Here is an 18,701-nt window from a genome sequence, read left to right on the forward strand (position 1 = left end):
GCCAATTTGCACATCCATGCATTGGCAGGCAATGCCTACTGCCTCCTCTGCTGGCCGGCAAACGCCTCTCCCTGTGTGTGGATTAGCTAGGCTGCTATGGGAGGTTTCCCTTTGAATACACCCCCCTCTCCTCTGCCCCCTTGGTTGGCATGACGCCATGTGGCACCCTTTTCAAACACAGCCATCCAGACCCAGCGCAACCAACGGGAGTTTGGGGGGGGCAAAGAAGACATTTGCCCTCCCCAAATTATCTTCAAGGGGCCCAAAATTATTGTTAGCAAGGCCAAAATGTACAACGTTATCCAGTGTCGAGCACTGGAACAGCTGCAGATGGGAGTCAGCCTTTGTAAATTATAAACAGCAGGGGCCAAATTACTAAAGCTTTTGTAAACTCCTAAGATCCAAGATCTTGCAGTGCCCTGCCTAGCCCTGGACACCTGGCAGGCTGGTTGTTTTTTAAATGGTGACAGCCAGGGCCTCAGACTACCCACTGCCTCCACCCCCCAATAAGGGAACCCTAGAAGCAGCCCTAGACCCAGCCTAGCACTGGCCCCGACTCACCATGTGACCCTTGATGCATGGGCAAAATGGTATCTGCATCCAGTCCGCGCTCCGCGGATACAAAGGGTGTGCGGCTAGTCGCATCAGCATCCGTGGATGTGCAGAGCTGTGGCTGTGAAGGGGAGAGCCGCAGGTTTGCAGGGCTCTGTGCACGGGAGGGTTAGTGAGAGTGGCTGGCTGGGGCCTGGCTTGTGTGAAGCGGTACACGGACGGAGGCTAAGTTACACACGGAGGGCTGGGCACTCTGGGTTTCCTCCTGGCGCTGGGTCAGCTCCAGGATTGTGCGCTGGGGAAGGCACCCAGCGCGGCTTCAGCGCACAGGGAACGCTGTCTGGAGCTGCTCTCTTCCCACAGTGCAGAGCGAGCCCCATGCGTGGCAGCGGGAAGCGAGGGGCAGAGCTGAGGGGATTGCTGTGGCACTTGGGCCCTGCTGTCTGCGAAGCAGGGCGTCGGTTACACAGATAGTTCCACACTAACGAAGCCACGCTGCTTTCACACCTTCTTTAACGCCGTCGGCCCTGCTGTCCCGTCAGCTAACACGTCGCCTGAGCCTTGGGAGAAACAAACCCCTCGGAATATCGGCTTGTCTGAAAGGTGCTCTTGTGCATACCTGGCACCTGCCAGCCCCGAGTGCTTTGCAAACTGTGGGTCCAAACTTGCTGCGCCTGGGAACAGACTCACTGGTTTCAATAGCAGTAGGGCTAGGACAGGCCGTGTTGCCTGGTGGACAGTGCAGTGACTTAGGTGCTAGGAGACCTTGGTTCTAGTCCCAGCACTACCATGTGACCTTGGGTAAGCCATTTCCTGTGCCTCAGTTTCCCCATCTGTACAATGGGGGTAATGATACCGACCTTCGTAAAGTGCTTTCACATCTGACGAGAAGCAGGAGCTGCGAGGCAGCATTGTTGCTACTGGTGGGAATGAGGACGAGCTGGGGCGGAAGGGCTTCAGGATCTGCCCTATGTGTAGCTGTGTCCTCTACTGAAGCCACTTCTGGGGTGCAGCCGGTGACCGTCGAACAGTCCCACGCGGCTGCACAAGGGTTCAGGCAGGAAGTGAAGATGATCCTGTTTCCAGTCTCTAGAGATGACATGACAACGCATCCGCCATCCACCTGCTGGCAAGGTGGCTGCACCCTGGGGTTAGTAACGAGACCCTCTCTAGTCTGGCCCCAAGGATGCCCCTGCGGTGCTGGTAACTGCATTACTGTAGCTCCTACAGGCGGTTCTAAGCACAAGCGGAGTCCCAGGGTGCTAGGCGCTATGAACACCTAGGAAGCCGCTGTTCCTGTCCTGAGGAGCAAACAACCCCCGGCTCTGATCTAAAGCTTAGGGGAGTGAGTGGGGATATGGGGAGGCTTTGGCTCAGCTCCTAGGAACGCAGATAAACTACAGCCATTAATACAGCAGACAAGAGACGACTTCCAACGTGACCAATGGCAGCGCTCGTTTCTGAAATGGCTTTGCATGTGCGTTCCCAGTTTGCCCTGTCGCTGTCCCAGGCTCTGTGGGGCAGCCAGCAGGCTGAGGAGGAGGAGGAAATGTTCTTCCCAGCCTTGCGTAAACATTTTCTCCTAATCCCTGGTATAGTTTGCTGCCTGGACTCCAGCTGTGACATTCGGAAACACAAACCCATGGGGAAGCTGCTTGTCTTTGATCAGGCAAATCACAACAAACAGGACAAGCCAAAGATTTCCAGCACAGACTTGCAGGCAGTACTGTCGGCCATGGCGCTCCAAGGGGAGAAACTCAAGCGTTTGCAAGAGAAACACTGGGCAAAAGATTGGCCCAGCGTGAGGAGATCTGAGCAGCCGGGCCCTGGGAGGTGCTAGGAGCCCTCTCGTCCTACGGGAATGGTGGGAGTCGAGGAAGCTCCGTGTCCCGGTCTCTGTCCCACACTGTTCTTGTTCAGGTCTCTCCAGAGATCCTTCACCAGGCCAGGATCTGCCATGGCCCTTCTCCACTGGTAGCTGCTGACGCAGACAGGCGAGGGGCTCTGGTGCTCCTCTGAGTTGTCTTGGCCGTCCTTTCGGGCAGGGATGCAAAACCCCTGGAGTGAGTGACAGCCAGGACCCATGATGCCCAGGGTGGGTGTGGACAGCACCCCCTGAGCAAGGCAGGTACCAAGATCTAGCCCTGAACTTTAGGAAGGGGGCTCAAGGAAACTAGGCAGCTGGGCCAAAGGGCACCAAGGTGACAAGTAACCAGCTGATTTGGCCTGCAGGCCACTTAAGGACTCTACCAGAGCCCTGCAGGCATGGCTGCCACTGCCCCAGCAAGGGAGCGGGTAGGAAACAGCGTTGGGACGGGCATGGGCAGGACACACTGAGCCTGCTGGCCACAGGTCACGCACAGGTGTGGGAAACGCTGAGGTCCTGTCCTGTCCTGTCCTGGGGGGAGCTGGGAAGCCCCTGGTTGGCGACTCCCGTTCTGGTAACATGGTATGGAGGGGAACGCTTTGGAACATGTTCTTCCAGCTGCCTGTGCATGTGGTGATGGGGAAACCCAGGCACAGAGGGAGAAGTGACCCCAGGAGACTGGCCTGGAAAGGAGGCAGCGCGGAGCACTTTACTGAGGTTGGGGCGCATTGGCCCATCTCTGGCCAGGTTTCAATCAGGACCCGGCCGTTCTCTGCTCTGCGCTAGGCAGGGGCTCCCCGAGAGGATCACAGGCGCCCCTCTGAGTTGCTCTAGCCACTAGGCCACACTCCCCCCCCCCACAGCTGGGAAGAGAACCCAGAGGCCTGACTCCAGCCATGGCCGCCCCATGGGACGTGTCCCCGCCGGCTGGCTGCGGGGGAGCTGGCTCTGGCTCTCCGGGCAGGCGCCTCTCCCTTCCGGGGCCCCTGGCTGGGCGGGGGGGCTGCGTCCTGCCCCGCAGGGAGGCCGGGCCCAGCAGGGGCGCGGCTGCCCGGCGCTCTCGGTCCCGGCAGGTGCAGCGCGGCCGGGCTGGGGGCGGTGCCCGCCCGCCCAGTCCTGCGTGGCCGGATCCCAGCGCGGCGTCCGGGAGCCGAGCCGGCGCCGCCGCCAGCATGGCCCGGGGGACTCGCTGGCTGCTGATCCGCTGCGCCTTGTGCCTGGCGCTGGCAGGTAAGGGGGGGCCGCAGAGCCGGGCCGGGGTCCCCGCGGGCCCCCCCCCTTGGCAGCTGCTCTGGCCCTTCGCACCGCAGGGGCGCCTCCAGCCGGCTCCGGGGGGAGGGGGCAGCCAGGGCCGGACACATGGGGGGTCCGGTGAGTTAATGCACGGTCAGCTCCCCCCCCTCCATGGGGGGGGGGGGGGGACTTTCTACAGCTTCTCTGTGTGGCCCGGCCCGGGTCTGGATTCTGGTCGCTCCAGTAAGTCTGGCTGGTCGGGCCGGTTCCCAGGCAGACCCCCCCTTCCTGTGACATTATCCGGGGCGCTCAAACCGCCCCCCCCCCCGTTTGAAGTGGAAGGGGGTGTTCAGCAAGTCACTGTAGAGTTAATGAACCCCATGCAGTGCAGAGGGGGTGGGTGTCCCTCCATCCCCCCCAGCGCTGACACCCTCTAGACCGGCCGCACTCCGGCTCCTGTTTGTTACCCAGCACTTGCAGTGCAGCTGGCACCCTGAGGGCTGGGCTGGGAAGCCGACAAACCCGCTGGGCTGGTTGCAAAGGCTCAGTGCGCTTGTCGTGGGCCCTTTATTAAGGAATTCCTAACGACCCAGGTCCCCGGCTTGGCCCCTCGGGCTTCCTTGAAAAGGGCTGGGCGAGACCTGGCAGGACTCCACAGATCTGCTCCATTCCCACTAATGGGAGAGTCGCTTTATTTACAGTAGTGGAGGTTTGCCGTATTTTCCTATCAGCTGGGAACCCTGCCAGCCACCTATGTGATCTGTCCTGGTTACTGCAGACCGCAAGCATTTAATGTCTAGCTCCCCTAGCCGTGAAGACGTCCCCTCTCCAAAGGCAAAGGGACAGCGCTGCCTTCCTGAGGCTGTGAACAGCCATGAGTTCTCAGGAGGGCTGAGAACTGCCTTTGTTATCTCACGGAGTGCAGCGATAGCCCCTGAAAGATCTGCCCTATCCAGCTGCTCTGCGCCCCCATCTCTGCTGGGGGTCCTGGGCTTGGGAGCTGAGACCTGTCAAGGATTCCTGGGGTGCAGAGCCAGGCGTTCAACCCTCCCGCTGACTCGCCTCTGCTCCCTTCCCTAAACCCAGCAGCTTCCCTGGGGAAAAGGCCTTTGGTGCAGATTGCAAGGTCTGGGCCGCCCAGCTTCATGGTGCCGGCACAAATCTGTCTGCCCAGGGAGAAGGGCCGTGTGGGGCAGCAGAAAATGTTGGTACCTGCTGCTCTGAGGGCCCCCCCGCCCCTGGCACTGCTGCAGGTGTCTCCAGGCAACACTAGGGAGCGCTGCTGTGGAGGGGGGTGGGGAGCGCTTTCCCAGGAGGCCTCGGCACGGCCTGGGCTGTATGGGCCCTGCAGTCTGTGACAGCGTTACTGGGGCAGGCCTGGGCGCTGGAGGGTAACACGCCTGATACTGGCGGGTCCCGATGGCGGACAAATCTCCTGCACGCACTGGGCTTCCTTGGGCTGCTGCCTCTGGCCTCTTGGCAGTTGCTGGCTGTTTCCGGGCCCCTTTCTGCACCAGGCTCTCCATCACGTTCACGCCCTGTTTGTGCCAGGCTTGGCTCCGGCCTCTGCCGGTTCAGTAAACAGGCTGAAGGCACCACAGAGCTGACTGTGTGCTTGGCTGCTGTGATAACATAAGGGGGCACCCCTGTGCAGAGCCCTCTCCTGGGGTTGGGGCATGGGGCCAGGGCTCCCTCCAGCCCCACAGGATTCGCTCTGGCCAGTGAGGCAGGCCAGGAGAGACGACACAGCATAGGCCAGACAACCTCCTGCGGGCTCCTGCATCCAGCCCAGAGCGCCCGGCCGAGCCAGAGGGGAGCTCTTGGAAAGAGATGCTCAATCTTGATTTAAAGATGTCGAATGATGGAGAATCCACCACAGCCACTGGACCTGACCAAGGGACAATCCCCCCTCTCCCCCCGTTAAATACTAGCTCCTTATGGCTGGTCTGAATCGGTTTGGCTTTAGCTTCCAGCCATTGGCTCTCACTCTGCCTTTACCTGCTAGCTCAGAGCCCTCTGCCATCAGACATCTTTCTGATCAGCTGAGCCGTTAGCCTCTGAAGCGTAGGAGGCGGCCCTCCTTTAGCCTGCCACTACAGAGCGCGTTTCCCACACCCTGGGTCATTCTCAACTGAACTCTTTCCATTTGCACCATCCTTTTTAGAGGGTGCCCAGAGCTGAACGGCCCGTCCACGCTGGTCACACCGGTGCTGTGTTCAGGGCTCTGGCAGATGGACTCCTGTGCAGGGAACCGTGCGAATCACACACCTCCTGCTGTGCACTTACGGTCTGATTTTTTGTGCCGCCGAAGTGCTGGTTCCAAGCGGTGCCTGGGGGGTGCGGGGTGTTCTTCTGATGTAGCCACAGAGCCAGGCCGGCTTCCCACTGCCTTTACTGGCTGCCTTCCGGTTCCGTCTCCTCCGTGCTGCCCTCGCCCCTGACACGCTCCCCTGGCCTGCCGCCCCCCATGCCTTGTCTCAAAACTCCTCCCTGTGCTGAGGAGTAGACATCCCCCCCCGGGGGCTTTCCCGGTTGGAGCGCTGCAGCTGACGGTGCTGTCATGCTCCCCCACTCTCCTCTGCTAATGGAAAGCCGTGGCAGCCCCCGGGCCAGGAGTGGCTTCTGCCAAAGCTCTGAGCCAGGGGTCCCCAAACCACGGCCCGCGGGCTGCATCCGGCCTGCCAAAACATTTTGACCGGCCTGCTGAGTCCGCTCCCCCCCCCCCGCCCCTTCCTCCCCCCCGCTCTCCCAGGGACCCAGCACCCTGGCCAGGAGCTGCGCTTGGCCCCAGGCAGTGCCGCGCGGCAGCTGCTCCTCCCTCTCAGCCCCACCCCACTCCCATGTGATGTGGGCCCGGGGCCCTGGCCAGGAGGAGCCGCTCCGGCCCACCATAAGAGCAAGACTGAGTGATGTGGCCCTGGCAGCTGAAAGTTTGGGGGCCCCTGCTGAGAGCTAAGGCCCTGGCTTGGCCTGCTGCGCTGGGGATACCGTCCTGTTATCCTAACGTGGTCCTGAGCCTGTCGGCGGAAGAGCCGTCTCGTGAATGACAAAGCGCTGTAACGAGCCGGGGCGGGGTTGGAGTGTGTCGTGGTTCAGGTTTGGGGAGTGGGCGTATTCTGGGGCCGCGGCTGGCGGGCAGGCTGTGTGGCTGGCGGGCAGGCTGTGTGGCTGGCGGGCAGGCTGTGCGGCTGGCGCACTGGAATGGCGCTTTGGTTCTTCGGCTAGGGCACAGCCAGCCCATGGGAGCTTGGCGGGGGCACTGATTTCTCTGTGCCTCACTCCCGCCCTGTGAAACGGGGCTCGGACTCTGCAAGGCGGCCTCTGACTACGCACTCCACCGGCGCCTCCCTCGCGGCCGTATACCTGGGTGACGCTTCCTGGCCCGGATGGTTGCTGCTCCCAGCTGCCTTCTCCTGGTTTGACTGAAACTTTTCAAAATTTTTCAACTTTTGTAAGTTTCAAAACTTTTCAACTTTTTCAATTTTTGTAACTTCTGTAACTTTTCAACTTTTTCAACTTTTGTAAGTTTGTAAGTTTTCCTTTACCCAGAGTTGTAAGTTCTTGGCTCAGCCTTGGCCGGCAGGGTCGAGGTGGCGCTGCTCACGGTGTTCTGGCTCAGAATGGGTTACTGAGATGGCACTGAAAATGGAGTACTAATGCCTTGTGTTGTCAGAGTCATGGCAGCCTAGCAATGAATGGGTTGAATTTAGGAACCGAAAACCCTCCAGTCTAAAAAAGGTAATGTCTGGCCTTTCTGAAAGTGAAGGGGGAGCGTGTGTCAGGAGGCCTGGGGAAGGTATCACTCCAGCAATGAGTCATTTACCGAAGTCACGATCACTTCATCCTCGTGTAAACAGTGCCTCCTGCTGGCTTGTTCTTTCCATGGACGGTGGGAAGGGCCGGTGAGTCTGTGCTAGAGGTTCTGGTGCGAAGGAAACTGCTGTGCCCTAAGCTCCTACCTTAACTTCACACACCGCACGGGCAGCCTGTGGACGCGTTGCCGGGCTGTTGTGAAGGCCAAAGGTAGAACAGGGTTCAGTGAAGAACCAACTGCGTTCCTGGAGGACAGGCCCGTCAGTGGCTGTTAGCCAGCGTGGTCAGGGATGCAACCCCCTGCTCTGGGTGTCCCCAAACCTCGGACTCCAGAAGCTGGGACTGGATGACAGGGGATGGATCTCTTGAAATCGCCCTGTTCTGTTCATTGCCTCTGAAGCTGCTGGCAGAGGCCAGATATGGGCTGGGCGATGGTTGGTCTGACCCAGTACAACCGCTCTTACGATCGTATCGGAGTGCAGAGGTGCAGCCGATCGGGGGCTAGGGTGCGATTCCGCGCTGCGGGGCACAGATCGCCAGAGAGGACAGCACCGACAAGTCTCCTGCGACGTGCTGATACCGCCTGTTCTCCTGGGGGCTCTCCAGTTCTTCAGGAGCTGACCTTGCCCACAGGAGCTGTGAGAGCTGGGGGGGTGTGTGTGTGTGTGTGTGTGTGTGTGTGTGTGTGTGCCGGTGTGTGTGTGTGTTGCTGCAGTGCTAGGGACACACACACTTGATTTACAGCCCCGCGGGTCACAGACTCCAAGAGGCCAAATACACAGGAGCAGGCAAACAGAAGGTTTTGTTTTCATGGCAATTAAATGGAGACTCCCAGTCTCCACTTCTGCCGCCTCTTCTAGCGAGCTGGGGTTTTGGGGTGTGAGTGACACATTCTTGGGGGGGTAGGGACTAAATATTCCCTCTCAGCTCCCCCCACCCCGCCTCATGGGTTCACATGCCTCTGCCCTAAGTGGGCCATGGTCCCCCTCCCTGGAGGCCCTACCTGAAGGGCGTCCCTGCGCCTCCATTCTCCAATGACCTTTAGCTGGAAAGTGCGAGGGGTGGGGCCAGGCCGTTCCCAAACCCACAGGGTGGCAGCTTGGGAATAGCGAAGGAGCTGGTGCAGATGAGGAAGTGCGGGGGTGGGTACATATTGACTTTGCATCAGCCGGGCGGCTGGGGCGCAGCCTGGGTGGAGGATCAGATATTTCAGCTGTTACCTGCTGTGCACGCAACGAAAGACGCGTGTCTCCCGCCCAGTCTGTGCCCAAAGGGAAATGGCTGCAGACGCCAGCGTGTTACATACCTGCCAGCTTCAGCATGGCTGTGGGCTGGAACACCCTGTAGTGGCATTTATATGGCACTTGCTGCTCCTCCGGGGAGGGCTGGGGAAAGGCAGGCACTGAGGGCAGGTGACTTACCCCAGGCTCCCCAGGGAATCAGTGGCTTAGACGGGTGGGGGGGCTCCTGGCTCCCAGTCCCATGCTCAGGCCACTCACCCCTGAGGCCTCTGTGTTCAGTTTCCGTGTTGAGTCGCTGTCAGTGAGGCCAAGAGGTTGAGTGGATTTCTCTTCTGTCTGGGGCTGGGGGGAGACCAGGCACACTCCTATGGGGAGAAGAACACCCGGTGCCATTAGATGGGGCATGAACTCTCCCCTCTGAGGCGTGAGCTGCCCCAGCAGCCTGGGGCGTGGAAGACGCTGCCCCAGGGACAGGCTATTCCAGCGCTGCGCCCTCGGGAGCTTCGTGCACCTCCCTGTGAAGCAGCCGGGCTGGCCCCAGTTGGATGCCGCGTGCGGGACTGGGTGGACCTTGCCCTGTTCTGCTCAGTGGATCAAGGCCTGGGCGCCCCTTTCGCTCGCCTGCACAGATCTCGGCCTCCCTGCTGGCTCTGGGAACCCTCGCGTGCCCTCCCCAGCCAGCTGGGCAGGAGCAGGAGCAGCGGCTCCTGTTGCTAACCTTGTGTGGGGCCCAGCGCCCTGGTGGCAGCCCTGCAGGGACTCGCTGGCCATCACAGCAACTGCAGTCGCGCCCCACAAACATGGGGGGGCCCTAGTGCCGCTCCTGGGCGCTCTCCAGCACTAGCACTCGCAGCTCCCCCACCCACCGCATGCACGTGCTCCTGAGCCCCAGCTGCTGCATTCCTAGGAATCCTGATCACCAGGACATCAACAAGGGCAACCTGGGCGGGTGTCTGCAAAGTTCAGGCACTCACTGTGGCTCCCTGCGGGCAGCAATGGAGGCCGCGCCAGGCTCTGAGCAGGGGGGTGGTGCAGCATGCGACCCAGACCACGATGAGGGGCACAAAACCCCACTGGCATAGGGCAGGGGGGGCACGCGGTGGATTCCATCCTTGGCCATGAAGAACTGTGCCCCTAACCTCAGTGCTAGGGTGCTGACGCCAGCCTTGGCGGAAGGGGTGCAGGTCACTCGAGGACCCATGAGCGCCCCTGTTAAATTGAGGGCAGTTGGGCCAGGTGCTGCCCCGGTGATGAAATCGCCTGAGCCCTGCCCAGACCTCACGGGCCCCTGGTGTCCCCTCCCCAGTAGATCTCCCATCCGCAGCCTGGATAGCACCTGAATTTCCTGTGTAAAAACACTGAAAACCCAAGCCTTCCAGCCTGCTCCGTATGCAGGGAAAGCCCCTCAGTGGGACCCAGGAGATGCCTGAGCAGAAGGATCTGGGGCTGTGGGCAGGTGGGGGGTCTCTGGCCGAGCTCTAACTCCTGGGAAGGCAGTGCCGTCTCTGCAGGAACGTGCTCTCACATGGGGCCCTTGTCTTACTGGCTTCTCCGCAAGCACCCGTGGCCTCTGGGCATCCCCACCCGCTCACTCTCTAGGGCTCTGAGCTGTCAGCTGGTGCTGGGAGCCCAGGTGGAGGCTGTGGACGCCCAATGCTGATGGGTGGCATCGTCCTGTGCTGAGGGGGGTGAGCTGGGACCATCCCAGCGCATGGCGTCCTCTGCTTGAGTGAAACCTGCAGAGCAAACCTGTTAACTCTGATCCCCTTCTCCAGCAACTGGCTCGACTCTCTCAATGACGCCCTCCCAGCTACCCACATCCAGCCAGCACAGCACCGCAGAGAAACCACCGCAGGCAACCTCCGGAGAAACCTCCCTCTCCGCTGCCCCTGCCAGCAGCACCAGCGCGTCCACGCAGGAGGAAACCACGGCAGCAGCTCCAGCCTCATCCAGGACTCCAGAATCCACTGCTGCTCCCAGCCCTCCTCTGGCCCCAGCCAGCCCCAGCCCCACCAGCCCCCCAGGTGCTCCTGCTGCCAGCTCCCGTGAGACACACGCGACTGGGCTCACGACTGGGCTCACGACTGAGCGGCCAGGGCATACCAGCGGCTCAGCGGCCAGTGGCTCGGGTAAGAAACGATGCCGTGACAGGCAGCCTTTCTTAATGGGGCTGGCATAGGGGTGAGAGGTGCCAGGCCGATGGCTGCAGGTCTCTCACCCCAGAACAGGCGCAGCCCAGGCAGGGACAGGCCAAGCTTCCCTCCGCTGCCCCCAGGGAATCCCCCGAGTCCTGGGCATCTCCCCAGAGCCTGCCACAAGGGGACTACTGCTCGCCCTAGGCTATGGACAGAGGCCACCAAAGGATGGCAGTGGTCAGTCACTCCCGCGGCTCCTTTGCCATGCGACTGGGCGCTTCAGGCCATGCAGCGACGCTGGGAGATAAGGGGCTGCCAGGGCCGCGCTGCACCAAGCACGGGTCACGGGACACAGCGGCCGGGTGCGTTACGTGTGTGTGCACACGCGTGCAGGGCGGGTTATTGACCGAACCTTGCACCAGGGGTCCCTGCCTAACTCTCGCCACCAGATGGCGCAGCTGTCCCACACCTGCGGGCACAGGGGGTGGGTGTGTGGGGAGATGCCCGGGGAACAGAGGCCGTGCCCCCCTTGGCTCTGCTGTAGCCTGCCCGCCCCCCAGATTGCCCCGCACGTGAGAGTAATTCTACCTGTGGAGCAGCGTGGCCGGCCTCCCTGCAAGGAATCCCACACGTATTAGAACAGCCCTGAGCGGCAGGAGCGCGGGGTTCTGCCTCTGCCCTGGGGTTTCTGTGCCTTTGGGTCCCTTTTCCCAGCTCTTCAGAGCCAGAAGCCAGAGAAACTCCTTACACATGTTCGCAAAGGCTGCGCGTCTCCTGCGGGGACGGGGCTCCAGGCCAGAGACTTGCAAGTGCCGGCAACACAGAACTGTTCTCCCCACCTCACGAGACAGATCCTGCCCTCCAGCCATGAGCTGGGGCCCAAACCTTCCGCCAGGGCATCCTGGCCTCTGACCTGGCTTCCTTGCGGCAGCAGGCATCCCCTTCCCCAGCCTGGACCCGCGTAGTCTGGGTGTGGGGAGCCTCGTGAGCCCCACACCAGCCAGGCTGTGCCTGCTGCCCTCCCCGGTTCTGCCATGCCGCCTTAGCACCGCTGGCAGAGCTGAGCCTGCCGTGCACACGCCGTTCACGCCCAGCCGGCGTGCAGGGCACCGGAGCAGCCGCTGGGTGTCAGCACCAGCCAGCCCGGGCCAGGAGCCAGGAGCCAGCATGGCTGGCCTGGTGCAGACGCAGGGAGCCTGAGCCAGAGGTTTGCCTGGGACAAGTGGTGCTATGCTGGGGCACCTAATGCTGGCAAAGCCTCTTGGGAGCTCGCCCCAAGGCTGGCAGAGCGCTCTGCTCAGACCTTTCCCCACAGGCCCCGCAGGGCGACAGTGCCGGTCGCTTTTGCCGTGACCAAGCTCCCTTCCTCTGGGCAAGGGCCCTGGCGTGACAGTCGGGGCAGCCTCTGTGGCCTCTCGTCTGAACCCGCCCACCTGGGGGGGCAGCCAGCCTGAGGCGCTGACTCCTTCCCCCCAAGCCACTCAACAGGCCCCCCAGGAGCTGCTGACCCGAGCCAGGTTGGACCACAGCCCTCCAGGTCCAACTCCCCCTTCCCTGCAGCCAGGAGCAGCTGCCTGCTTCTGATGGGTCGGGGACCTCCATCCCTCTGGCCTGGCCTCTCCTGCCTGTCGCTGACGTCCGGTGGGGCGTGATGCAGCTGTCGCTGTGTCCCTGGCTCAGCCACGCTTCTTGCAGGGGCCGATGGCCCACGTCTCTGAGCTGGCTGGTGCGAGGTGACCCCCTGGCGGCTGTGCTAGTGCCGGCTGCCGGGCAAGTCTCAGCTGCCGGCTGAATCTCCAGCAGATCTCCTAGCCAGCCGGTGGTGCTCGGAGCAGGGGCTGTCCTGACAGGTGACTGGGTGCTGCTGAGACTGACGGGCCTGTGGGGGAAAGGCCCCGTGGCCTCACACGTGGAGTATGGCTCGTGCAGCGAGACGGCCCCGCGCCCTGCCTCTGCACTCACACTCGCCCCAGCTCAGCCTCGTGCAGGGGAAAAGCTGAGCCAGCTCTGCTGGGGGGGTCCCTCCGTGCCAGCTGGGCCACGGACGCTTGCTTCACCCGGTAGACCAGGGACAGGCCTGTTCTCCTAGCCCCAGAGCCGCGTCCGTTTTCACTCCACAGAGCCCAATTCCCAGCACACGCCCCCTAATTCCCTGCGCCGCAGGGCTGGGCCGGGGACAGGGCCCCGCTGGCCAGTGTGCCCGGGGGCAAGCTGAGGGCCGAGCCAGGCCGGGCCGGGGGTGGTTCTCTGGCTCAGACCCAGCAGCAGACGGGAAAGGAGGGCAAACCTGGGCCGACGAGGGAGGAAACCTTCTCCCACGGAGCTGTCGCGGACCCTGCTGCTCAGGGAGGCTCCCTCACCTAGCGGCACCAGGGGAGCGCTCTGTGCCCACAGGCTGCAGCGGGGCAGCTGCCGTCCTTTCTCTCCTGAGTACCAGAGCGCAGGGAACCGTCTGGCTGAGACCAGCCGCCGGCTCCTCCATCCCCCTGGAGTGTGAGATCGGCTGGGTATGGAAATGCAGCTTGCACCCCTTCTCTTCCAGCCTCCCCCCCGGTGCCAGGCTCAGCGACTGCCCTGCAGACCACAGAAGGTAGGTGTGGGTCAAGCAGCTGGGGAGAGAAGGGCCCCGGGGGTGTCGTGCCCTCTCTCGGGGCGGAGGTGGGTTTTGCTTCAGGCTGTTGACCGGAGGGGAGGCGGGGGGAGCTGGTTCTCTGGGGCAGGGAGCCTGGGAGGAGAGATCCTTGCACTTGTCCTCTCCGTGCTGCTGCCTAGTCACTCCTCTGCCCGCTCACCGCCGGCGCCCCGCCTCTGCAGCTGCTGCGGGATTCAGCAGCCCCCGCGCCCGTCTCTCGGTACGAGCACAGCCACGGCTCTCGCTGGCCCACACGGAGACCTTGCACTGGTTACAGGGCTGGGGCCGCGCTGGGTCTGGGCCCGGGCCCGGCCCCCTTCCAGCCCTGCTGGGCTGGTGCCAAAGGTGCTGGACACGTGAGGAGAGGATGCCTCGAACACGGCCGTCCGGCACGTGGCTGGGCCGAAGGGGGCAGGGCGTCTGCACGGCGTGGGAGTCTCTTGGGCACCACGGGTGTTGCAGATGGGCCACGTCGTCAGCTCTGCTGCAGACCCAGCGTGTCCCCCGGCCGGCCGGCCAGGCGGCTCCGGGCAGGGCCTGCAGACCCGGCTCTCCCAGCCGCTGCTCCCTCTAGCTGGGCTCCGGTCTCAGCCGCGTGGCTGCGGAGCTGGGGAGGCGTCTCCCCTTCCCTCTGTCTGAGCCAGGCTCTCCATCCCTCCAGAGGCACCCTCCGAGAAGCAGCCCTCGCTCTCGCGGAGCCCAGGCCTGGTGGCCGTGATCTGCATCTTCGTCATCATCCTGACCCTGGCCACCGTGGTGGTGATGGCTAAGCTCTGCCGCCGGAGAGAGCCGGCGTTCAAGAAGCTGGACGAGGTGCCAATGGTGCGTAGGTGCTGGCCCCGCTGTCTGTGCGTCTGTCCCGGCCCAGAGCAGATGCTAGCAGCTCTGCCCGGCTATTGCAGCCTCCCGCTCGGCTCCCGGAAAGAGCCGGCCCCTTTCGCTGAGGCTCTGAATGCAGGGAAGCCCCAGGGCCTTGCCCTGCGTCTGTCCGTGTCCGTGTGGGGCATGGCTCTGCCTCCTGCTAGCGCCGTGGGAACAGGGCGCTGCGCTCTAGGCTGCTTAGCTGGGCCAGGCCTCCCTCCGGCAGCCACCCGGCTCCGAGACGCCCCCAGGCCATGCGGTGCTGCTGGGGCCAGCAGGGCCCAGGCATGGGATGGGGGGGTGTCTCTGCTGCCCTAAGCCCCCCACTCTGGGGAGGGGTGTTGGTGTGAAATGTGGGCAGGGGCTCCCCAGTTTGCAAGCTCTGGCAGAAGCAAATTACCGTGTCGCTCCCTGGCCCGTCTGGCACAGGCGAAAGCAGCGGGCTGGAGAAGGGCCGCTCTGCACACGGCTGCCGGACAGCCTGAAGTGCAGGGGTGGGGTAAAGGGGTCAAGGGCTGGGCACAGCCCAGCCTGGAGGTCAGACATCCCCCCCCCCCCCGCCACTGGCGCGCCAGCTGCCCAGGGGCTGTTCCTGCAGAGAGGGGCTGCAGCTGGCAGCACGGGTGCTGGCGTGTGCGCGGTGCCAGGCCCAGGCTGCAGTACACTGGGGGGTGGAGGGGGTGCCTGCTGCCCTCTGGCTGTGGGGCTGGCCGTGGGGAAAGCGCTCACCCTCCGCTCTCTCCTTCACAGGGGAAGATGACTGAGGACTCACCCTTTGCTCGCTACCCCCCGAAATAACAGGCCCCCCCAGCCCGCACGGGAGCCGGGCCCAGTGTCAGGCAGGGGTGTCTGTCCGGCTCCCCTCCGGGCCATGCACCCCTGGCCTGGCCGTGCTGCGGCAGTGGCCGGGGGCCTCTTCTCCACTGCCCAAGGACTCCGCGCCAATAAAGAGGCGGCTGGTTTTGCTCTGTTGTTTCTCTGTGGCCCTGCTCTCGGCTCCTGCTCCCCGTGGCCCCGGCAGCTCTGCCCCAGCTGCGATGCAGGGCAGGGACTGAACGTGCCGTGGGCTCTGCGTGGCTGATGGAGAGTGTAAGCGGCGCAGGCTGCAGCAGCATCCTCTCTCCCCCCCCCCCCCCGCACTATCAGTTCTGTGCTGCCGGGGGGGGGGGGGGGGCCTCCGGCTGCCTGACACAGAGACCCAGGGCGGGGAGGGAGCCTGTCCCCTCCGTTGGCCCCCCTGATCCAGCCCAGGCTGCTTGGCTGGCTGTCTTCCCATCTGCTGCAGCTGCCCCTGTCTGACCCAGGCGGTGACCCCCAGCGGGGCAGGCTCCGGGCTGGGGGAGTCAGGCCTGTCCCTTTGCTGCCCAGGTGGGGCAGACCCAGAATCGCCGAGTCAAACAGAAGCACGTCTGCATCGCAGCCATCCTGGGCTGTGGCCTTCACAGGGTGGGGCCTGCACCCCCAGCCCCGGCTCCAGCTCCTCTGACCCCTGCTCTCCATGGGGGGGGGGGGTTCCCCTCCAGCAGGAAATGTTCCCAGCAGGTTCTTCTGGGGGAAACTGCCCGTTGTCATGGGGAGAGGCCTGTGGTTGCAGCCCTGGGCCTGGCTACTGAGCCCCTTCCCTGCCGGGCTTGGTGAGTTCTCCTAGCCCCGATTTGTCCAGCACAGGGGGTCGGGGGGCGATTCTCCAGGGCTGCGCCGCTGCTCTTGAAATGCCTCACACCAGCAGGGAGGGGCAAAGGAGGATCCAGCCCAGCCAGAGGCAGAGCCCTGTGTGCTAGGGGGCTGGACCGTGCCGCCAGCAGCGCCCCGACCTGCAGGAAAGCCGCGAGCCCCAGCTACGTGGGGCCGTGCTGGAGCTGAGCCGAAATCACAGCCCCTGGGCACTGCAGCCCCCTGCTCTGCAGGGCTCTGCTCCGCTCCTCAGCCCCCAGTGCCTGCCTTGGGCCCACGGGCAGGGACCCGCCTGTGCCATCAGACAGGAGACGCGGCGCTCGGCTGGGCCGCAGGCACACCTTGCTCTGGGGAGAAAGTCTCTCCTGTGCCCCCCTTCAGGATCCCACGACTGGCACTTTGCCCACAGTTGGCCGGATGGTGCCGGAGCTAGGGGCCCCGGGCTGTGGGGGCAGGAGTAACCACTGGCTCTCCGGCATGCCAGGCCCTGCCTCTGCCCCCCATGCCCTGCCCGGCTCCGGGGCCCACGCGCCCTGCCCATCGCAGGGGAGGGGGGTGAGCAGGCAGCCTTGGCTCAGCTCTGCAAGGAGCCTCTGCCACCAGGGCGGGCTGGTAAGGGGGCAGTTTGCCTGTTGCCCTGCCTGGGAGGATGGCCCGGGCCAGCAGGGTGGGGGGATGGGATGAGACCTGGAAGGGAGACCAGTGCAGAGTGGGCAAGGCAGGGGCTAGATGCTGGCTCCCTCCCCCACACCAGCCTGGGGCTGGATTGTGCCACTCTGGTTCCACCGGGTACCTGGGCAGGGCACCTGCCCTCTACGGCTCCGTGACCCCTTGTTCCATGCCCCTGGCCAGTGCTCCTTCCCGTGGAAACCAGGCGGGGCTCCTGGGTGCTAGTCCTGGCTCCGACGTGCTGGGTGACCTTGTTCCAGAGCCCTGCCCTTGCTGTGGCGTTGCCCGTGGGCCAGGGGCCTGGCTGGGGCGGGAGGATTTGCTGCGTGGCAGCTGCTGAGTGCCAGGGTGGCCTGCTGAGGAATGGCTGGTTCGCAGGGAAGGGGGGGCTGTGGTTGTCGCCCCCGCCCGGGGGTTGATGGGCTGGTTGACGAAGCGCGGCGCCCAGGCAGGGCCGTGCACAGCTGTATTTCAGCAGTAAATCAGACCAGCAGAACATTACATTCCCCCAAGAAAACAGTTTGTGCTGCAACTTCACCTTCGTCTTGTCCTGCAGCTGTTGCGGGGTGCGGGGGGCGGGGGGGGGGCAGACCGCAGAGCAGTCTGGGGGGGCCTCGGCTTCCCTGCAGCTGTTGCTGCTGTGCCAGTGTCCAGTGGGGGTTTGCTCCAGGCGCTGGGGCCGCGCACAGCGGGGTGCTGTTGTGGGGCTCCCGGGGGGGCTGCTCCTGCAGCAGTCACTGCGCTGGGGATTCTCCTTCCTCTGGCTCCCGGCAGCACCAAACCGCACGGCCACGTGGTTCCAGGGAGCAGTGTCGGGGATCCGGGGGGGGCACGCTGCCCTCCCAGTCAGTACCATTCACCCCTCCCCCCGGTGGGTGCTCTGGGGCTGTGTGCGGCTGGGGTGTCACACAGCCGGGCACCTTGAAGGCTGCCCTTTATCTGGCTGCCCCACAGCAGCTGTCAGCAGGGCCCAAGCATCATTTTTTCAGGCCCAGGGCAAACGTGTAACGGGCCCCCTCCCACACACCCGCAACCCCCCCCCTCCCACACACCCCACCCCCCTCATCCCCACACACTCCCACACCCGCAACCCCCCCCCTCCCACACACCCCGCAACCCCCCCTCCCACACACCCGCAACCCCTCATCCCACACAACCCCTCATCCCACACACCCGCAACCCCCCCGTCCCACACACCCGCAACACCCCCCACACACCCCACAACCCCTCATCCCACACACCCGCAACCCCCCCCTCCCACACAGGCAATCTCAGCAGCCACGAACAATTGTTTCCTCATGGTCATGGGGTTTGCAGCCCGGGCCGGCCCCTGAAGTGACCCCTCCCCCCCACGGGGGACCCTGGCTGTCAGCCCCTGCCAGGAGCCTGGGGCGCCTCAGCCTCTCTGGCCAGCAGAAGCCAGGCCTGGCACCTGCGGCTCGTCAGTTAGAGCCACCCCTGTAGCGCTTGCCCCGAGCCCTGCTGCACCTCCGGCCCTGGGCTGTGTTGTTGGGGGCTGTTAAACAGCGGCCGAATCCCCGCCCAGAGGGGGCTGCATTTCACTGCGGGGGGAGGCGGGCCCAGGTGTAGGCAAGACGGTCAGGGATTGCACGGTGCTGTGGCAGAGGTGGGGTGAGCGTCCCGGTGCTGCGTCTGAGCTGGGGGCTCCCGCCCCCCTTGTGGGGTTCAAGCCCCTTGGGCTGTGCCTGGTCCCCTGCAGCCCTGCCCCGGACGGCGACGCGTCGCTGAACTCCTGGGGGACAGCCCGGCCGCCGCGCGCGCTTGGCCCCTTCCCACGCGCCCTGCGCCCTGCAGGTCCTGCGCAAAGCGCAGCCGAGCCGAGCCGAGCCGCGCCGTCCAGCTGCTGAGCAGAGCGTCCCCGTAACCCTAAACCCGGCACTGGGGGCTCGGCTCGGCTCGGGACCCGGCGCCCCGAGAGACGCTCCCAGCAGAGCGCGGCCGGGGGTCGCCGGCGCCTCCGCGCCTGGGAATTTGCTGCTCCAGCCGCCGTTGGAAAGTGGATC

General features: G+C 64.1%; 1 protein-coding gene across 1 annotated transcript; it reads left to right on the forward strand.

Moving 5' to 3' along the window:
• The first annotated feature begins 3,493 nt into the window (after positions 1–3,493).
• On the forward strand, positions 3,494–16,644 carry CIST1 (colon, intestine and stomach enriched 1). The gene is made up of 5 exons (XM_067560948.1): positions 3,494–3,649; positions 10,482–10,835; positions 13,384–13,431; positions 14,135–14,295; positions 15,085–16,644. The coding sequence occupies exons 1-5, from the start codon at positions 3,592–3,594 to the stop codon at positions 15,130–15,132; spliced, it is 669 nt and encodes a 222-aa protein (XP_067417049.1). The 5' UTR covers positions 3,494–3,591; the 3' UTR covers positions 15,133–16,644.
• Positions 16,645–18,701: the final 2,057 nt, after the last annotated feature.

This window comes from Emydura macquarii, unplaced genomic scaffold, assembly GCF_026122565.2.
Source record: "Emydura macquarii macquarii isolate MOO-44397 ecotype Brisbane River unplaced genomic scaffold, CSIRO-AGI_Emac_v2 contig_306, whole genome shotgun sequence".
NCBI classification, from domain to species: domain Eukaryota; kingdom Metazoa; phylum Chordata; order Testudines; family Chelidae; genus Emydura; species Emydura macquarii.